At 40.1% G+C, this 17016-nt stretch overlaps 3 protein-coding genes across 5 annotated transcripts; all 3 read right to left on the bottom strand.

Annotated features, from left to right (window-relative positions):
• Nucleotides 1–137: 137 nt before the first annotated feature.
• Nucleotides 138–5412, bottom strand: mc1r (melanocortin 1 receptor). 3 transcript variants are annotated; one of them, XM_037247667.1, is made up of 4 exons: nt 4023–5412; nt 3333–3453; nt 2816–2943; nt 138–2488 (listed from the first exon to the last, which is right to left on the bottom strand). In XM_037247667.1, the coding sequence occupies exons 3-4, from the start codon at nt 2841–2843 to the stop codon at nt 1512–1514; spliced, it is 1005 nt and encodes a 334-aa protein (XP_037103562.1). In that variant the 5' UTR covers nt 2844–2943; nt 3333–3453; nt 4023–5412; the 3' UTR covers nt 138–1511. The 3 variants fall into 3 exon arrangements, with proteins under 3 accessions (XP_037103562.1, XP_037103561.1, XP_037103563.1); XM_037247666.1 differs by lacking the exon at nt 3333–3453; XM_037247668.1 differs by lacking the exons at nt 2816–2943; nt 3333–3453.
• Nucleotides 5413–5971: 559 nt separating this feature from the next.
• On the bottom strand, nt 5972–13513 carry tcf25 (transcription factor 25 (basic helix-loop-helix)). The gene is made up of 18 exons (XM_037247665.1): nt 13192–13513; nt 12528–12644; nt 12349–12414; nt 12111–12235; nt 11857–11922; nt 11700–11782; nt 11253–11383; nt 10796–10895; nt 10259–10352; nt 10014–10106; nt 9203–9308; nt 8947–9106; nt 8361–8448; nt 8115–8273; nt 7556–7646; nt 7047–7126; nt 6875–6950; nt 5972–6237 (listed from the first exon to the last, which is right to left on the bottom strand). Exons 1-18 carry the CDS (start codon nt 13411–13413, stop codon nt 6064–6066), a joined length of 2031 nt encoding a protein of 676 aa, XP_037103560.1. The 5' UTR covers nt 13414–13513; the 3' UTR covers nt 5972–6063.
• Nucleotides 13514–14532: 1019 nt separating this feature from the next.
• LOC119120172 (cytochrome b-245 light chain) lies at nt 14533–16705 on the bottom strand. Its single transcript, XM_037246815.1, has 6 exons — nt 16548–16705; nt 16231–16300; nt 15806–15880; nt 15632–15715; nt 15439–15520; nt 14533–15112 (listed from the first exon to the last, which is right to left on the bottom strand). The coding sequence occupies exons 1-6, from the start codon at nt 16603–16605 to the stop codon at nt 14924–14926; spliced, it is 558 nt and encodes a 185-aa protein (XP_037102710.1). The 5' UTR covers nt 16606–16705; the 3' UTR covers nt 14533–14923.
• Nucleotides 16706–17016: the final 311 nt, after the last annotated feature.

The raw sequence follows: 17016 nt of genomic DNA on the forward strand, positions 1-17016 counted from the left end.
TTTTCTTTCTAAATCAGCTTCGTCTGTATGAATAATAGCCTCAAGCTGAATTTTTGGGGGCATCATTTTACTGAAATGAATTGCCTGCTTTTGCGCTTGTTTGAACACTTCACTTTAAGAAATTACACACAAGGGAATTGTTATGATATCTTTATTTGAGACAAAGAAGACAACATGTAAATATTTACAATCTACACAGGAGTACCTAACATCAATATGAAGTCTATGTCTGACTTTTGGCTCGGCCTTGTAATAACCACAGCATTTACATTCAATTTAAGCAAAATGCTTGTTTACCAGTGCTCCTCAGCTAAATAAAAGTCATTCGACTTAATAATTCCAACTTCGTGGAACAAAATCTTGTCGGCCTAAATGTGCCCCATTTATGAAACACTTACATTGTAGTTCATCTATATTGGTTCTCAGCCTTTGCACATGTCATGAAATCAGATACACGACCTGCAAAGTGAACAGAGCTGCATAGGAGAGAGGACTAGAGCAACGTGATGTCACTACTTTTAAGGGAGTAATAAGATGTAAAAACACTGTCGACAGTGCTTGCCAAGCGGCAGCGCATACAATAAAGCCCAATTGTATACATTCAATAAATGACTATCAGGCAATACAATATATGCATCATAATTGAAATGAATTTCAGTTAAATCTTTATATTTGTGCCAATTTCAATCCTTTTATGAGCAGTCAAACTGGGGACATTCCACCCAACAATGATGAAAGGTCCGAGTCATGTGTTGCCAGTCACAGCGGCTGAACATGTGCGTGGAAATGGCTTTCAAAGACATGCACTTAATAGATATCCGGGCGTAACAGGCTCGGTTCTTCACGGGCATCACTTTTGAACCGTCGTGATTGAGTATCGGTTGCTACAACAAACACACAGAGAAAAAAGAGAACTTTGTTATCAAGACCAAGCACAACAGTTAAGGTTGACTTTGAGGAGCATTTAATGCCAATTGGTTCCACATAAATGTATTTGGGGAGACAAAAAATATTCCTGAACAAGCCAATGCTAGTTTTGTAAAAGGGAGGCATTGAACTGGTTCTTAATGATGCAAGGCATTGTAAATGAGTGGTTAACAAATAATTTCCACTTCCGTGTTGACAATATAATAGATGGGGGGGCTTTTGAAAATATACAGTAAGGCAGAGTAGTAGATACTGCTTGAGTTCATTGTAAACAGTGGAGGGTCCTTGTTTGTTGAACTCATTGGCAAGTTCAAGTCAATTGCCCCAATAATACGTCATTAATAATAATTTGACTTTTGTGACTTAAAGATAAAATACAGAATGAGTTCATTTTTTGTGTGGCATTGGTGCAATTGAGGTTGATGTCAAAGTCACAGCTTTATTTATTTCTTCAATGAAAATGATGTGGCAAAGATGGGCACTCATCAGCAACACCAGCCAGATCAAGGTTTCCGAACTGGACTGAACAGTAACAGTCAGTGGAACGGCAGCTGTGTGATGCTTCCTTCTCGCACGGAAAAGTGTCAAACACTAAAGAACCAGCTGCACAGGAGCAGCTCCCGAAGAGTTTTGCGCAGCTCTTGGCTTCTGTAGGCATAGATGAGCGGGTCTATGAGTGAATTACAGATGATCAGGATAAGGAACAGATTAAAGTTCCGGAAAAAGCAGTTACAGAAGGGGTTGGTGGGGCAGGTAAGGATGAGAATGAGGTGCAGGAAGAAGGGTCCCCAGCACACGATAAAGACGCCCAGAAGGATGGTGAGCGTGATGGCGCCTTTCGTGCTGGTGGACGGGCGTCGCTTATTGTTGAAGTTGACGGTGATGCTGCGCGAGTGTATGCGCGCCAGCAGGAACATGTGCAGGTAGAGCACAGCGTTGAAAACCAGGCTGGAGCAGAAGAAGGTCACCAGGCACACGATGACTGCATTGTCCGTGTGGTAGATGATGAAGAAGATGCTGGAGGTGAGGCTGGCCAGCCACACCGCCACGATGATGCCCACGGCGCGCTGCGTGGTCATGATGCTGTGGTAGCGCAGTGCGTAGAAGATGGTGATGTAGCGGTCGGCCGCGATGGTGCTCAGGAAGGATAGCGACGACACCACCGAGCTGCAGATCATCACGTCGATCACGTTGTCCAGGTGCCGCAGCATTCCCGGTTGCACGTCCAGAAGGCCGTGGTCGTGCAGAAGCATAACGATGGTCTCCACCACGTTACTGACGCTCACCAGCATGTCCGATACGGCCAGACAGCAGATGAAGTAGTACATGGGCGAGTGTAGATTTCGGTTCTTGACGATCGCCACTATGACGAGGATATTCTCCACCAGGCTGATGAGGCCCAGTGACAGGAAGAGCTCCTGCGGGATCTGCAGCTGGAAGCAGCCCGGCGAGTTGGGTTCAGCCCCAGTCGAGTTGGTCTCATTACCTTCCGGGAAGTCGCTAAGGTAGTCATGGTGCATGAAGAAGTTGTTGTGGGATCTGTTTGAAAACTCCATAGCTCCTGAAATAGAAAATGGGCTTTATTAGAGTCAAATATGATTGCTCAAAATCAATTTGGGGGCATGCTGGTGGCCCCTGGCAATCTCTCTTCATCAACACAGTACTTCATATATACGATGGAACTACAATGAAGACCTTCATCAAAAAGCGGAGAATAGACCATCGGTCACAGCAACACAAATTGTACGGTAAAGAAAACGGTGAAGGAGAAATTTGTTACGGTCCTATATATATATAACCGAGATTAATCCTTTGGGCTATAATTCCAAAAGCTAGGTCTGATAGACACACAACATGGCTCATAAAATTTTTTAAAAAAACACCATACCTGCAGTGGAGCATGGTGGTGGCAGCATTGTGCTTTGGGGATGTTTTTCTACCTAGCTTTAGTCAAGGCAGACGGAATTATGAACAGTTCCAAATACTGGTCTGTGAAAGAACAATACCTTCAGGCTTCTGCGAGAAAGCAAAACAAATGTCAGGAAAAGCTTACGAGATCAGAGCGGCAGCCATTTGCTGACAGCCATTTAACACCAGCTTGAATGTGATTTTGTGTGAATTCCAAACACAGCCATCACATTTGTTGTGGTTGTTTTGGATGATCATAAGTTCACTACAATTTGAAAATGGTCACAAAAGCTTTAAGGCCTAACTTGAAACATTGCTTTACCAAAAGCATTTCTCTTAGTTCTCTTTCTGCAATCACTCAACTGAAAATGACACTGAAGGAAAGATTATCTTTATCCCTAAAGTGCTGTCACATCTTTTTGACCACGAAAGTGACATCGAGAAGAATTTGTCTGAAAATATAAAAGCTCCCTCTTCCGATGAGTGTTGATCCTCACCCCTCAGAATATTTCTTGACCCCCGGCAGACACACTATTTTGCCTGAATGGAGCAGATGCCATCAAATTGGTTCCAGATACCGTCTCAGCAATGGCCAAATATAATTCATCATTTGAGTTCCTATTGACAAAGATCAACAGGAGATAACACATTTAGAGGGGATACGGTTAAGTAGACTTGGGTGTGACTAACTTGCAAGCCTACATTGAGTTGTGGACAAGTCAAAGGGCAAACCAATAGAACACCTTTGGGGTGCTGACACTGGAATTTATTTCTGGCCACCAGGTCGCCCTAACACATTCGGTTACTACTTGTGCAAATTTGATCACAGACAAGCTACATTTTCTTATTGAGTAACAAAATAGCATAAGTGGACGCAAACTTGATTACAAAGAATCAGAATTAAAGTTGATCTAAGATTATTATCACTGGAAAAGAGCGGAACCTTTTCTTTCAAACTTGATGAGCCCTAAATAGGGCTCAATGCTTAACTAGTTGTAAAAAGAATACCTACCAAATAATACCAAGACCAAATAACATTGGTGAAAGTTAGACTTGATTGGTGATGAAATTACATTTGAAAAGCGCCTACGTTGGGTTACACCTTGACAACACAATAATAACAATATACACATTCTTCCCTGGAACATTAGTATCATGTGGAGGAAAATGAAATTTATTGGACATACCAGTCGCAATCAATCCAGGCGAAAAGTGAATGTCTTCGGCTTCTTTATGAATGCAAGCTGACAAACACCAACATCCAGAACATGTACTTTTCCCAAATCATGTTTTTTGCCTTGGGCACGCTGAAGGCGCCTGTCCCACCTAACAAGAGAGCTTCTTTGCAGAAAGCACCGAGAGCAACAGGATGATGGAAGACTGTACTTGGAGAGAACTGAAGTGGGCCCAATGCACCATGTGAGACTTCACAAGACTCCTCCTTGTATGCTGACATCACTCGGAGGATGAGCGCATGATAGAAAATATTGAAGCAGTCGCAATATTGTGGCGGACGGTAGACATGCAGGATTTTTTATTATTTTTTCTAAATTCCTCTTGGGCAAAATATCTCTTCTTGTCTTGTGGTGCATATCTCAAATCATTTTCCCCAATAGGAATTAATGGAATTTCTATTCATTTCTGCGCGCCTTCCCCAAAAATCAGCAACAGCAAAAATCTTTTTTTTTTTTTTAAATTGCATGAAGCTGAAGCAGTACTAATTAGTCTACTTAGTTCACATTTAGAAAGGTATTAGTGTGTATACTGTATAGAGAGAGATAAACTATTAAAATGATTCAATTGAAATGAATGTTTAACAACAAATACTTAAAATTGATTGCATAAATATTGAAAGTAAAGAGTTAAATACAAGTGAACTGCACTTCGTCACTGATTGCAATAGGTCAATCTTGTTTCCATCAAGGGCCATAATGAAGTTATGGTTGCCCGCAGGATGTGGACATAAATGTCACTTAAATAGCAACATCAACCACTTAAGTCTCATCTTTTTGCAAAGCGTGACATCCATCGTAAACATTTATAAGTAGGCCACTAAAGATCAAATGTGTGTTTTGGCTTGAGAAATATATTCTCAGCATGTGACATTTGCAGAAATAATTGGCCTACATATCGGAAATAATTGATAAGGTCACATTTGAATTGTTTGACCTGGAAAATATGTTTACATTATTAATGCTTACGTAGTTTAAGGGGGATTGTTTATTCATCAGTGTTTTAATGAAAGGCCTTTAAACTATATTGGATTACATTTTTGCTAAGGCAATCCTATCCAAGCATGACAACAAAGAGGATGTGTGCTCTGGAACTACCCTCACTTAACTAATATTAAGATCAGGTGACTTTGTTTATACAACATTTGGAGAATGATGTGACACAAGAATCCAATTTGAACATCAACAGTTTTACTTAGTATTTGTTGGTAAATGTTGGTCAAATGTGTGGAGAAAAAAAGTCCAGCAAGCTTCATAGTTTCAGCCTCATCAAGTGTGTCGGTTTGTGTCCTTTGGAATTATTACCGGGAGGCTGTACAGGAGTGGTGGGGCCATCAGGGCTGCAACAGTCAGAGGCTGTTTCTTCTGGGGACGACTTATGAGATGATTTCTAAACTGTATTTAGATCACATGAGCAGTCCTCAAATACTTCATTTGTAGCTCCAGATGAAGTGAGAACAATGAAATCATTTGAGAATCAAGTACACTGTCATCTCTTCATTAGTGCATTAAGAATAAACAGATAATATATGGAAAGTGGAGCAGGTAACAAAGTTTAGGAAAGCTGTTTTTAGATTACTGTAACCAGAGCAAATTGCCCACAAAGCGGATCATGTAGATGTTTATCATATGTAGTTTCTTAGATCTTTGACAGAAGAGCAAGGCCCTGTCATTCTGTATTCTGGCCGATACAAACCATATGGCAGATTAACAATTTGACAGAAAATAATATCTTTGAATCTCACTCAGGGGCCATAATATTGCCTAAAAGATCTCATAGGATTACTGTCAATAAATGCATTAAAATAGATTGTTTTAATTGGGGTTGACAATTTTCAATCAAATAATGTAAATCTGTAAAAATGATCTGACAGAAGTTTGAAAAAGAAAAATTGAGAGGAACCTCTTTTTGAAGGAGCTCATTTGGCAGCATTTTATTTTCGTCCCAGACGTTTTCTTGATGAGCTGTTCTTCTGAGTTTCCAAGACATCCTCACTCAGTCCCACTCTTCCTCGTCTCTAAAAGGCTGGTCCTCTCGTGGCGGCTCTTGAAACCTGATGTTTGCCAGCATGTCCCTCATTGCCACCATGAGGCGATTCACTTCTTGGTTTAGCTCTTGTCCAGCCCGAGCCACCTCCATGTCACCCTCTTCCTCCTGCCTTGGCCCACCCTGATAAGGAAAGTTAAAAATATCAATCAAACCAGCAATCTGACATTTCTGATACCGTCACATATTGAGTTTTAAAAGATGGTCTGAGTGGATGACAAATTGACTTATGTAATTGAGGGTAGGGTTGTATTTTTTCCAAGTGTTTAGATAGTTTTGTATTTATAGAGCAACAAATAAAACCTAGCAGTCTACGACATTATCTTGAAACAACCGTGTCCCTTGCCATAAGTAGATCATCCAAATCAGAATCAATTTTAGATGACAAGCTTCAGGCAGTTCTGATGATAACAATAAACATATGTATATATATATACAGAGCTGGTGCTCTGAGGGAGTAATCCATATGTAAAAGATCAGCACGCTGTCAAATACAACAGTGCCTTTGATCCGTTGTCGAGTTCGGACAGCACACAATGATTCTTCTTCTCGTGGGAGCGAGCAGAAAATAAGTGGGAAGCAATAAAGCGATGAAATAAATGCAAACTATCCGCCATTATACAACGATAACGCATTGTTTGGGGTGACAAATGTCCACATTTCTAAATACAAGACACTGCATACTACAAGGCACAATTTAGAATAGTGTGCGTTCCTTGTGCCAGTGTAGATTTCAATCCCAATTCCATGACAGGTTTACCTGGAGGTTGAAGTTTGGCAGAAGGGAACGGAAAAACAGCGACAGCGTGCTCTCATTGGATGCTCCAACATGTTGTCTACATGCACGCAGAGAAACTAGCATTAAAAACATGACCAACAAAAGCATGACTTGCGTTGGTGGCTAAAGCAACAAAGGGGAGGTAGGACATTACCTCTCTGGTCTGGTGTACGAGATCACAGAATCCACTGGCGGGAGGGGGTCAAATCCCATCATGGGTTGAGTCGTCACCTCCTGAGGTGGAGCAAAGAGCATGGTCAATGTTGTCTTCTGCAGTGGCAGGTCTCATTGAAACCATGAGTTAAAGAAAAGCGAACGTTAAGCGTTGAGGGATAATGCTTGACTTGTCTACTAAACACATTTACCAATAGAAATATGCATGTGATTTTGTTTACTGATCTGTGTTTTTTCAGTGGAATGTATATTCAAAGGAACCCAAGCATGAACAAAACACAGGCATACGTGCAAAATTCATGCTCTTTTGTTTTTTATGATAAATTTGTCAATGCCAACCAACATTAAGTGCAAGCACTCAGTCATTTTATTCCTTAATCATAAAAAACCATGCATGCAGTTCAGCATTGGATTCATCCCCCCCCTCATTTTTTCCTAGTCAATATATAAGAACACTAGTTGTTTTGTATGAAAGCTTGTGCGTTGTACCAGAGGCAGACTGGACGTGGCTTCTTTGATCTCAGACAGCAGAACGTGGCGATGGATGTTCCGTGGAGCACTCTGGTATCTCTGCTTTCTTCTGCATGGCAGTGGTGACGGAAAATTGGTGTGGCCCAGTACGGTGAGGCAAATGCATTCATTTGAAACTACTGTTACTTTTGCTAATATGGGAGACTGGGACCTCTGAGTTGAATCCTGATTCGCCAAAACACTGGTAGAAATTCATTCACGTTCAGGAATTTTTTTCCAATGGAAAACATATTATCTAATGCAGGGTCACGTGTAGTATTGACTTAAGTCGAGTGGGAGGTCTGCTAGGGATTGTTACTGCACAAGACGGTAGTTTGAAATTTAGAATGACATTTTCAGGACAATTTGTGCCAATATCCAAATTTCATAGGTTCCGCTGCGCTATTATGTAAGCATGGTCAGGAATTGGGAACATTCAACATGGAGTTTGAGAAAGATTAACACTGATTCCATGGATTATTTACGCCTGTCATGAATGTAAATTTCAGTCAGTAGAGCAACCAAGTTTTGGTCTCACTTGTTCTTGCAGTCCTCCACCAGTGGGTCATTTGCATCAATTCGACGTAGTGCTTCCTGCACACTCTCTTCCAACCAAAGCATGACTGCTGCTTCCCTCCACAGGTTGTACATCCTCCCCACATACAGAGCAGTCAGTTCAGCCAAGGCTGGCAGTTGTCTACAGAGAGCAAATGTCACCAAGGGTCAAAGAATTACAATTAGAGTTGACCAAGACGATATAATCAGGCAAAGAAGTTTATATTACCCAATCTGACTGCTTGGGCCGAAGTACGCATGTGAGGTTACTGTGGCATCTGGCTGCACAGTGCATAGATCCAGTAAAGGCATTAAGACTGTGAAAACATATTCACATTCATTACATGATTGACATACCCCCGAGGGCTGATTTAAATTCTCCTTTCACCGGTGGATCAGAAGCGTCATGATCATCGACTTGACTTCACTGTTTGTTTTCCTTGCATAAAAATTCAGTACACCTGTTTCTGACAGGGATGTGTGTGCTTGGGTGGGCATAGGAAAACGGCACAGTTCGCTTGACCTATTTATTATTAGCACAACACAACACAAAATATACGCAATACCTTCATAAAACTCACTTTTAGATAACCATGGAGGACAAAACCTCTGCACATAGCTCAGGGCCGTGTTATTAGTTAACGGTGCTTTAATGCCGGGATTTACTCCAGGGAACATGTTAATTAGGATATGTTGCGACTAAGTAGGGTAAAAAAAAAAAGAAAGAAAATTTTAACAGATCCCTGGACACAAATGTTAAGTGTGAATACTTGTTTCTCAGCATGGAGATGCTTCGGCAGTGTGGGATTTCTGACCTGCAGGAAACATGATGAGTGCATCCTGTAGCATTTGGTCAGCTTTGCGTTTTACTCGATCACTTTCTTCAGGCTTCATTTCTTCCTGCTGACTGAGATGGAAATGGCAGAGCGCGGTGGAAAATGCAAAGTTTGGCAGCTGGGACAGATTTCTGTGCTCCTGAGACACAAACAGGCAATTATATCTAGCACTGTGTAGTTGTCCATGAAAAATAAAAAATGAGGAAAATGTGGAATGTGTACGAGTACTATTTACCTCCCAGGCCTCATAAAGTTGAATAAGAGAGTCATACTGCCTGGAACGTAGCATCAGGAAATCAATAAGTAGCAGCATGCAAAGTGGGTCAGAGTCCGGGTCCAAACTAAGAATGAGAGGGGGGCACGAATCTTCAGAAATGTGGCATATTTGAATGCACACACTCAACCAGTTGCAAAGTCCTCAAAATCTCAATCTCTTAATATGACTTCATTCTGTTGACAAACTACTTCTTCAGATTAAAGCCATGTTAGTGGACGCCCACCATTTGTGCTTCTATGTTTAGCATCAATTCAGTTTTGAGTTTTAACAAACTTCCTATGTAATCACTGTGTGTACATGCCACAATACACTGAACACCGCGTGACCATATCATACATACTGTGGACAGTAAGTTGCAAGAAATCACTAAATGAATAATCTTCTGACCTTTTGTGCCACATTACAACGAAACCACTAATAAAGGAGCATGTTCCCTCCAAAAATCTGAATAGGTGAATTTGCGAATGCTGAGCAAATAGTCAAAGAGTCCACGGTATAATTTTAGGTCTGGTATGCCAAACTGACTAAAAACAATTCTACATTTTCATGTGCCGTGTTTATTAGTGGGCAAATTCATAAGAAAAATGTAGTTAGTATTTGGAAAGAAACACACAGCCAATTGTCTGGCCTTAGAAAACATTTTGCGTGACAATTCCCTCCACAGTATTACACTCACAAACCCATTACACACACTCAACAAATTATCTGTTCTTAAAAATGAACATGTTTTCTTTTTTTTTTATTAGATGCTTGTGCTCTTTTCTCCTACCTCAGGATCAATTTGCAGTACTCCAAAGCTGTCCGGGGGCATCCTCTCTTCTCAAGGAACATCATGTGCTTGAAAAGAGCAAGATAAAATGCCCTAAAAGCAGAGTATTTTATCACTCGACTTGTCTGTTTTTCAATAGGTCATATTCAGGATAACATTTCAAATGAATAAAAACAACTAATTTGATCAAGACCGAGAAAGCGTAAAAGTGATGCACACTAAGAGAAAGTTCAAGTCTTTCCAACCTGTTTTCAGGTCTGAGGTAATCCAGTCTGCAGGCGCCAGAGGTCAGACTAAATACAGGATGAAACGCACACTCAAAGCTGTACAAGGCCCTCTCTGGAATAAAATAAAAATTATTCAAATACATAATTTGTACAAACAACTTGGTATGATGTTGGTGTAGTATATGCTTGGTTTTAATTTTGTTTTGCAAGGTTCTCATCGGAGTTGGTGACAGCCCTTAGTCATTCAAGTATAGATTTTTCCAGCAATCATAATAGTAATTGCATTACAAATAGAAGCTACTTTGTCCACAATTTAATTACCACTCAAACTATGTCTGATGACAAACCCCCATAATGCTTTGCATCTGCATGTTTTTTTTTATTTTTTATTTCTGATGCTGTTATTTTAGTCCAGTACAATATTTTTTATTATAACACGAAACTAGCGAGCAGAGAGCGCTGCTGTGGAACACCTATTGAATGATAAGGTAGAGGCACTGTAGGGACAAGTACAGTTAAATGACATCTTTCTTTTTTTGGATTAAACAGCCTCACCAATGAGGTCCCTGGCCATCTCCTGATCCTCTTGTATACGACAGACGTCAGAAAGTTGTAGCAAGGAATCAATGTGGTAGGGATTCAGCTGCAGCAGAGCCTAAGAAGAGACATCAGTAAATGATATGTACTTATAGTATAGTACAATGTGGGAGTTTATTTTTAATCACGGTTCTATGAGTACTCAATACAAATTATAGTTGTTACAAAATCATGAATCAAGAATTTATTAGGTTTAATTATGTTCACAATAATAAGCAAAGATCTTGGAATAATGTTTTTTTTTTTTTAAGTTTTAAAACTTGTTGGAATGACAATATACCGTACCTTAAACAATTAAAATAATAGCTTTAAATGAACTCTTCCATCATGTAAAAATAAGTCAAGAGTACAGCAATAGTTTGGTTGTGTGACTGCATTCTTCACGAACGTGCACAACAGAATAATGTGCTTTTACCACAAGGTTGTTTGGATCCATAGACTCAACAGCATCCAAGAACTTGAACTGTACTTGTTGGTAGTCACGACTATGCTCAAAGGTGAAGTATTGAACACCATCTTTTGACTCAAGTAAGGTCATTGAGATTCCTGAAAAGATGTCATTTCAGGTTAATACAGATGCGTAAGCAGCACTCAAGTTACAACACGTCCAACGCGGACAAAGCATAGTGAAATAAGGCCTACAATACATATATAATTAATTTCATGATGATCTACAAAAAAAAAAAAAAGGATAAATATCACCAACAGCTACATGCAAGGCAAATTAAGAATAAAAAAGATGCTTGCAAGTGAAGCAATACTCGGTTTTACTTTTGCAACTTTTCACGACATAAGGGCAGTGACTGGAATACCAAGAGGACACATTATTTAAACACGTGAAAAAGATAAAAACAATCCTAACCTGGGCGACTGAATCGAGGCCAACTTTCCTTGGGACCGGTCATCCACGTATTTCGATGAAACTGTCGATTGCGTTGTCGCGGTCTGAAAACAAATGCCAGGATGATGACAGGGCATGACCCACAAAGAAGGTGTTAACAGCACCAATCCATGCTTACCTCTGATCCCCCAAAACTGCTCGACTCCCAAAATATTTCTTTAGCTCCGTCTCTGGGTTCAGATTCCTGAAGACAAAAAAATCACATCATGTGGCTGTCATGCAGATAAGGTACCCAAACTATTGTAACTATCATACAAAGTACAACTCTCGCAATAACTCTCAATACACAGCACAATAATTTCTGTAAAGCAGATGACTACTGTCTAACTGGCATCTGGGCCCATGAACATGGTCCACCATCACCATCCTCACCTGTGCTCCACATGTAGAACAGGTCTTCTGTCACAGCCACCACAGTCATTTTGTAGAGTCAAACCATTGGACTGGCCCAGGTTTTCCAGCAATAAATCAATGTTGTCATCTGGTGATTGTTCTTGCTGACACAAGATAGAAGTCATTGTGAGATAACCTTTTAGGGGGCTTTCTGTCTTATTAAAATTAATCTAAGGTTTGGTTTAAAGGAGATCATTTTGAAACAATTTAGGTTTACCTGTACAATTTCAGATTTAACTTTTGTCTTCTTTTTCTTCTTCTTTTTCTTAACACTGGACAAGGGCTGGGAATAACAAATGACAAATATGCAAAACAACATACACAAACAAATGTACGGTAGAATAATTTCTCAAAAAAATAAAAATGACATCCAAGCTTCCGCATCGTGCTAAATACCTCATTTGACCCTCGACTGCAGTTTTCTTTGCTGTCATTGTTTCCCGTGTCACTTGTTTTGTTTCCATCTAGTTTCTCTGGATCTTCATCGGCGGAGGCTTTTTCAGTATCACTTATCTGGAAAATAGTTTAAATGAAATCCCTTAAAAAGAAAAGAAAAGGAGAAATCCCACAAAGGTTGGGTGGATAGGGTGTTTGCTGGAGCAAGGCGATGTTCTCGACAAGGAAGTGTCAGATGCTCACGATATTTTGAGCACTCATGAGCTGTCCTGCCTCAAGTCTCACCTCTTGTCATGCACGGAACAAACTCAAGAAAAAATGCTCTCGTTGTAAATGTGTTAATTGATCGTCTAGCCCTCAGTGGATGGAGTCAACTTCAAATTTGTCATTCACATGTATCTAGAACCCGTCTTGAACGTTTGTCTGTCATACCTCGAATTTTCTGTGACAAATAAAATCTGCCATGGTCCGTTGTGTCATTGTAAACATTTAAATGATAACTCTATTAAATGTTTATTGCAAGTGTTTTGTTATTCAAAATAATGTGTGGCTTCGTTTACTTTACTAACAGGCACCAGATAGGCATCGCTAAACGCTTTAAGCTCACACAACAAGCGTACAGTCGCTACAACGTGTAGATAGATCAACTATAATGTGCACAAACCATTCCCAAAACAGCACAGATGTCTTTACGATCCTTGTTTGTTTTTGACTTTCGATTACTGCCATTCCGACGTGACGCTGGACTGACACTGGTCGGGAGCAGCTGCTCTTCCTCACTTTCAGCTAGCTCATCGGGGCTATCTGGCAAAGTTAGCTCCTCGACGACAACCGCCTCCTGTGCTCGCTGTTTGCCTTTCAGCCTCCGCAAAGCCCTGGTAGACATTTTACACTGCTGACCGCTAAATTTACGTGAGCATACAATCTAAGTAAGCTGCGTGGACTGCCATGTCGCACAAGTTTTCTTCTTTGTGTTTTTGTTTGACAGTCTCGACCAGTTTCTAGTACTCTACTGCCTCCAACAGGACAAATGGGGGAAACCGACATAAACAGAAAACACGTGATGCTCTTAAATCAACAGGAGGTGGCAGTGTGGTCGCTCTCTCTCTCTCTCTCTCTCTCTCTCTCTCTCTCTCTCTCTCTCTCTCTCTCTCTCTCTCTCTCTCTGCTCTTTTAATTCATTCCGCTTGCTATTTTTATTCATTCCGTGACCAAAGTATAACAAATATAATAAAACACAATAATAATAATAATACATTTTGAATTTCCCCACCCCTGGGGATCAATAAATATTCAATCAATCCATCAATCAGTCAATCAATAATAATATAATAATAATAATAATAAAAACCAGACTATAATAGGTTACATTTTTTGTATGATCCAACATAATTGGGGTGCAACACCATGTTGTCACGTACATGGCCTTCTCATTTGCACGTGAAGGTCTGATAAGACCTACTTACTGACTTGTACTCTAGCTCCTTACAAGTGTTCTCATTTAATGTGTTCAACTGTTTGTCCCGTTCAATAAAATGCTCAAAGTGCTGAAATAATGTTATTGCACAAGTGTGTACACCCGCTTGAAACTTGGGTGTGACTGTGTTCAGAATTAACCAAGTCATTTTAAATGAAAGTCAGCAGACACTTTCCGCCATTGAAGAGTGCAAAATAAATTCCAGCCATTCAAATTGTCTTGGCATTTTTGGTTGACGTTCATGAACTTCAGGAAGTTCAAGACTCCCTCGTTTCCACACAGACACACAAAAAACCCCAATTGGATTGTGCAACTGAACTTGTCCAACAACATACCCTGGAGGAAGAAAGTATTAATTTGACATTGTTTGCCAGAAATGTCATGTGAGGTCACAGATATGCTATGTCTGGAAAAGGACACAGGAAATATTAAAGAGGGGAAATTTCAACATTTTGAAATTCAGGGTGTTTGCAAAATGGGAAGCAGCAAACAACCTGTTTCAAAGGGGAAGTAAAACACATTAAAATGTAGACCTGACAAAAATAATCATTTATTCACATAAAGTAGAGAAAACTATAGTACAAAATATTTTTTCAGTGAGTCAAAGTGTACGGACAAAATAAATGTCAAATTCACCCAAAACGAACGAACTGTTGAGGAATAAAACCGCATCAATGTGTGCAATTGCAAGACAGTGGAAGCAAAGCTCAAATAACTGAGACAGCGGGATCAGAGAAGTTCAATCAAATGCACAAATATAAAATAAAAAATAACAGTGCTAATCAGCGCATTGGGACATTTTACCCCCTGACAAATAATATGACATTCGCACCCTTTTTTCGAAAAGTGTTTACCAAACGTTCATTAAAGCTCTTAACATTTCTGCAAAACCACAGTGGAGAGAAGGAAACCAGTCAGGTTACTTCTCATCAACGACAGCCATGGGATTGTCATAGGCGGCATCTTCCAAGTCATCAACATTTTTCCTGCGCATCTCTGCTGGAGGTCTTGGTGGCGGGTTCTGAGGGGGATTCTTAATGCTTGGAGCTGCCCTCCTGACTTGCACTCTTGGTAGAATGGGTTCCCAGTGTTCTCCGTGGATGGCCGCCTTAAATAGCAAGAAATAGATTGAAAAAAGTAAGCAATCACCCCATTCTCCAAAATAAAATGTATAGTTCTTAATGTTGTGGACCACTTGCAAATGTAATTTTGAAAAGCAGAGCCACCAGGCACATGGCTGGCAATTGACACAAGGACCAAATGACTGTCACACCTCTTCCTTGTCAAATTTCAGGTGTGCTGAAATCTGCTCTTGAAATATGACTCAAGAGCTGTGCCATTTATGAAACAATCTCTTCCTTGTAACCGTTTCCACCAACTTCCTGCATGGGCTGAACAAAACGTAAAAATATACTGACGCAATATTTTACTTACTGAGAGGTAGATGAGGCTGGCGATAGCGAGGCAAACGCACCCAAGGACAGTAGCAAGCATAAAACCAGCAGGAACAGACAGCCTGGAAAATAGATGGAGGTATTTATTTCGGTCAATGCGACAACATAATAGAAAAGACTGTTTGGAAGGAATGTTGTCGAGCAAAGGAAATGGACTCGGATTTTCAACTCACGCTGCATGTAAAAAGGCTCTGACGTAGTAATTCCTTGTCAGAGGCCCGAAAGCTTTAACACACACAGTGAAACAATACTGTCCCCTGAGAACAAAAGATAAGGAGAGATTAACCAATCACTTCATCATGCCACCATGTTAATCTTCATTTAATGGATGCAATGGCATCACTTACTTTCGTTCCACACCGGTGCCTTTTGCTCTTCTGCTTCTCGGGTACTCCAGCAGACATATGAAGACGCCAGCGACACTGCGTAACGCTGTCAAGGCTTTCTTATCGGACAGGTTTGCTAACATGTGCTATTACATGGGAATTAACCCTCCTCAAATACTTTGTACACCCCACAGACATTTTTAAGATGTAAACTAATGGGAAAGACAGAATATGAGCCAAAAAAGTCATTGTTGTTTCTCGAAACTGATAACAGTAATAAATATGTTGTCATATTTCTGCCACAGCATAAATATTAATTACAGCGGTACAGTAAGCAGCAAATGTATATTGGTATAACCGAAGAGGACATTACCGGCCTATGAAATGGACATTTTCACAGAGACAATTTGAGTTAAATACCTTTAAGCCATTTGGGCAAAGGATACATAGCATAGGCAGCAAACTGCCACCCTCTGAACAGCCCTGCCGCCCCCACAATGCCTCCAGTAAGGAGAACTGCAACAAGGAAGCAGGAAGATGCTTAGCACATTTAATTGAACACATTGAACTAAAAGAAATAAATAAAATACTTGAGTAACAGTGACTTCAAAAATATATATTTCAGGATTGGAATCTAAATACTAATAACATTTGTTTGGAAAACAGCTACAGCAAAAAGTGACAACTTTATCTTATCTTTATATGTACAAAAATATCAAATGAAAAACATTGTAAATTCAGTGTAAAAAGTGGCTGAACTTACTGAGTCCAGAAGCGAGAGCCTGCTCATTGGCCCACATAGCCCACTCGATCTTCCCCATGTTGCCTTCGGTGCACGTTCGAGGAGGAAATGTTTTCTCTGATATGAAATGTGAGCGCAGGCAGCATTATGAGAAGTAAGGTTCGAACCTACCTGCGACACGCCCCCTTTGCGTCATTTCTGGTGCAAGCACGCAAAAATGTGGGTCAATGCATTCCTGCCTGTATTTTCCGTTCCCTTGAAAAGACTTATTTTATTGAAACTAAAATAAATGGTTACCATTATTTTTTTATTAGTATATTGTAGTCTTCTACTATGAACACAAGATGTTATCTTACATGCTCTAAATTATTGTTGGTTAGAAATAAGTAGTCTGTCAAGATGTATTTCAATGGAAACCTGCCTTGTTAGCAAGAATCTTATTCAAAACCTTTAACACAGAAAGCAGTATCTGTATGACACAGAATAACAG

This window comes from Syngnathus acus, chromosome 3, assembly GCF_901709675.1.
Source record: "Syngnathus acus chromosome 3, fSynAcu1.2, whole genome shotgun sequence".
Lineage (NCBI taxonomy): Eukaryota > Metazoa > Chordata > Actinopteri > Syngnathiformes > Syngnathidae > Syngnathus > Syngnathus acus.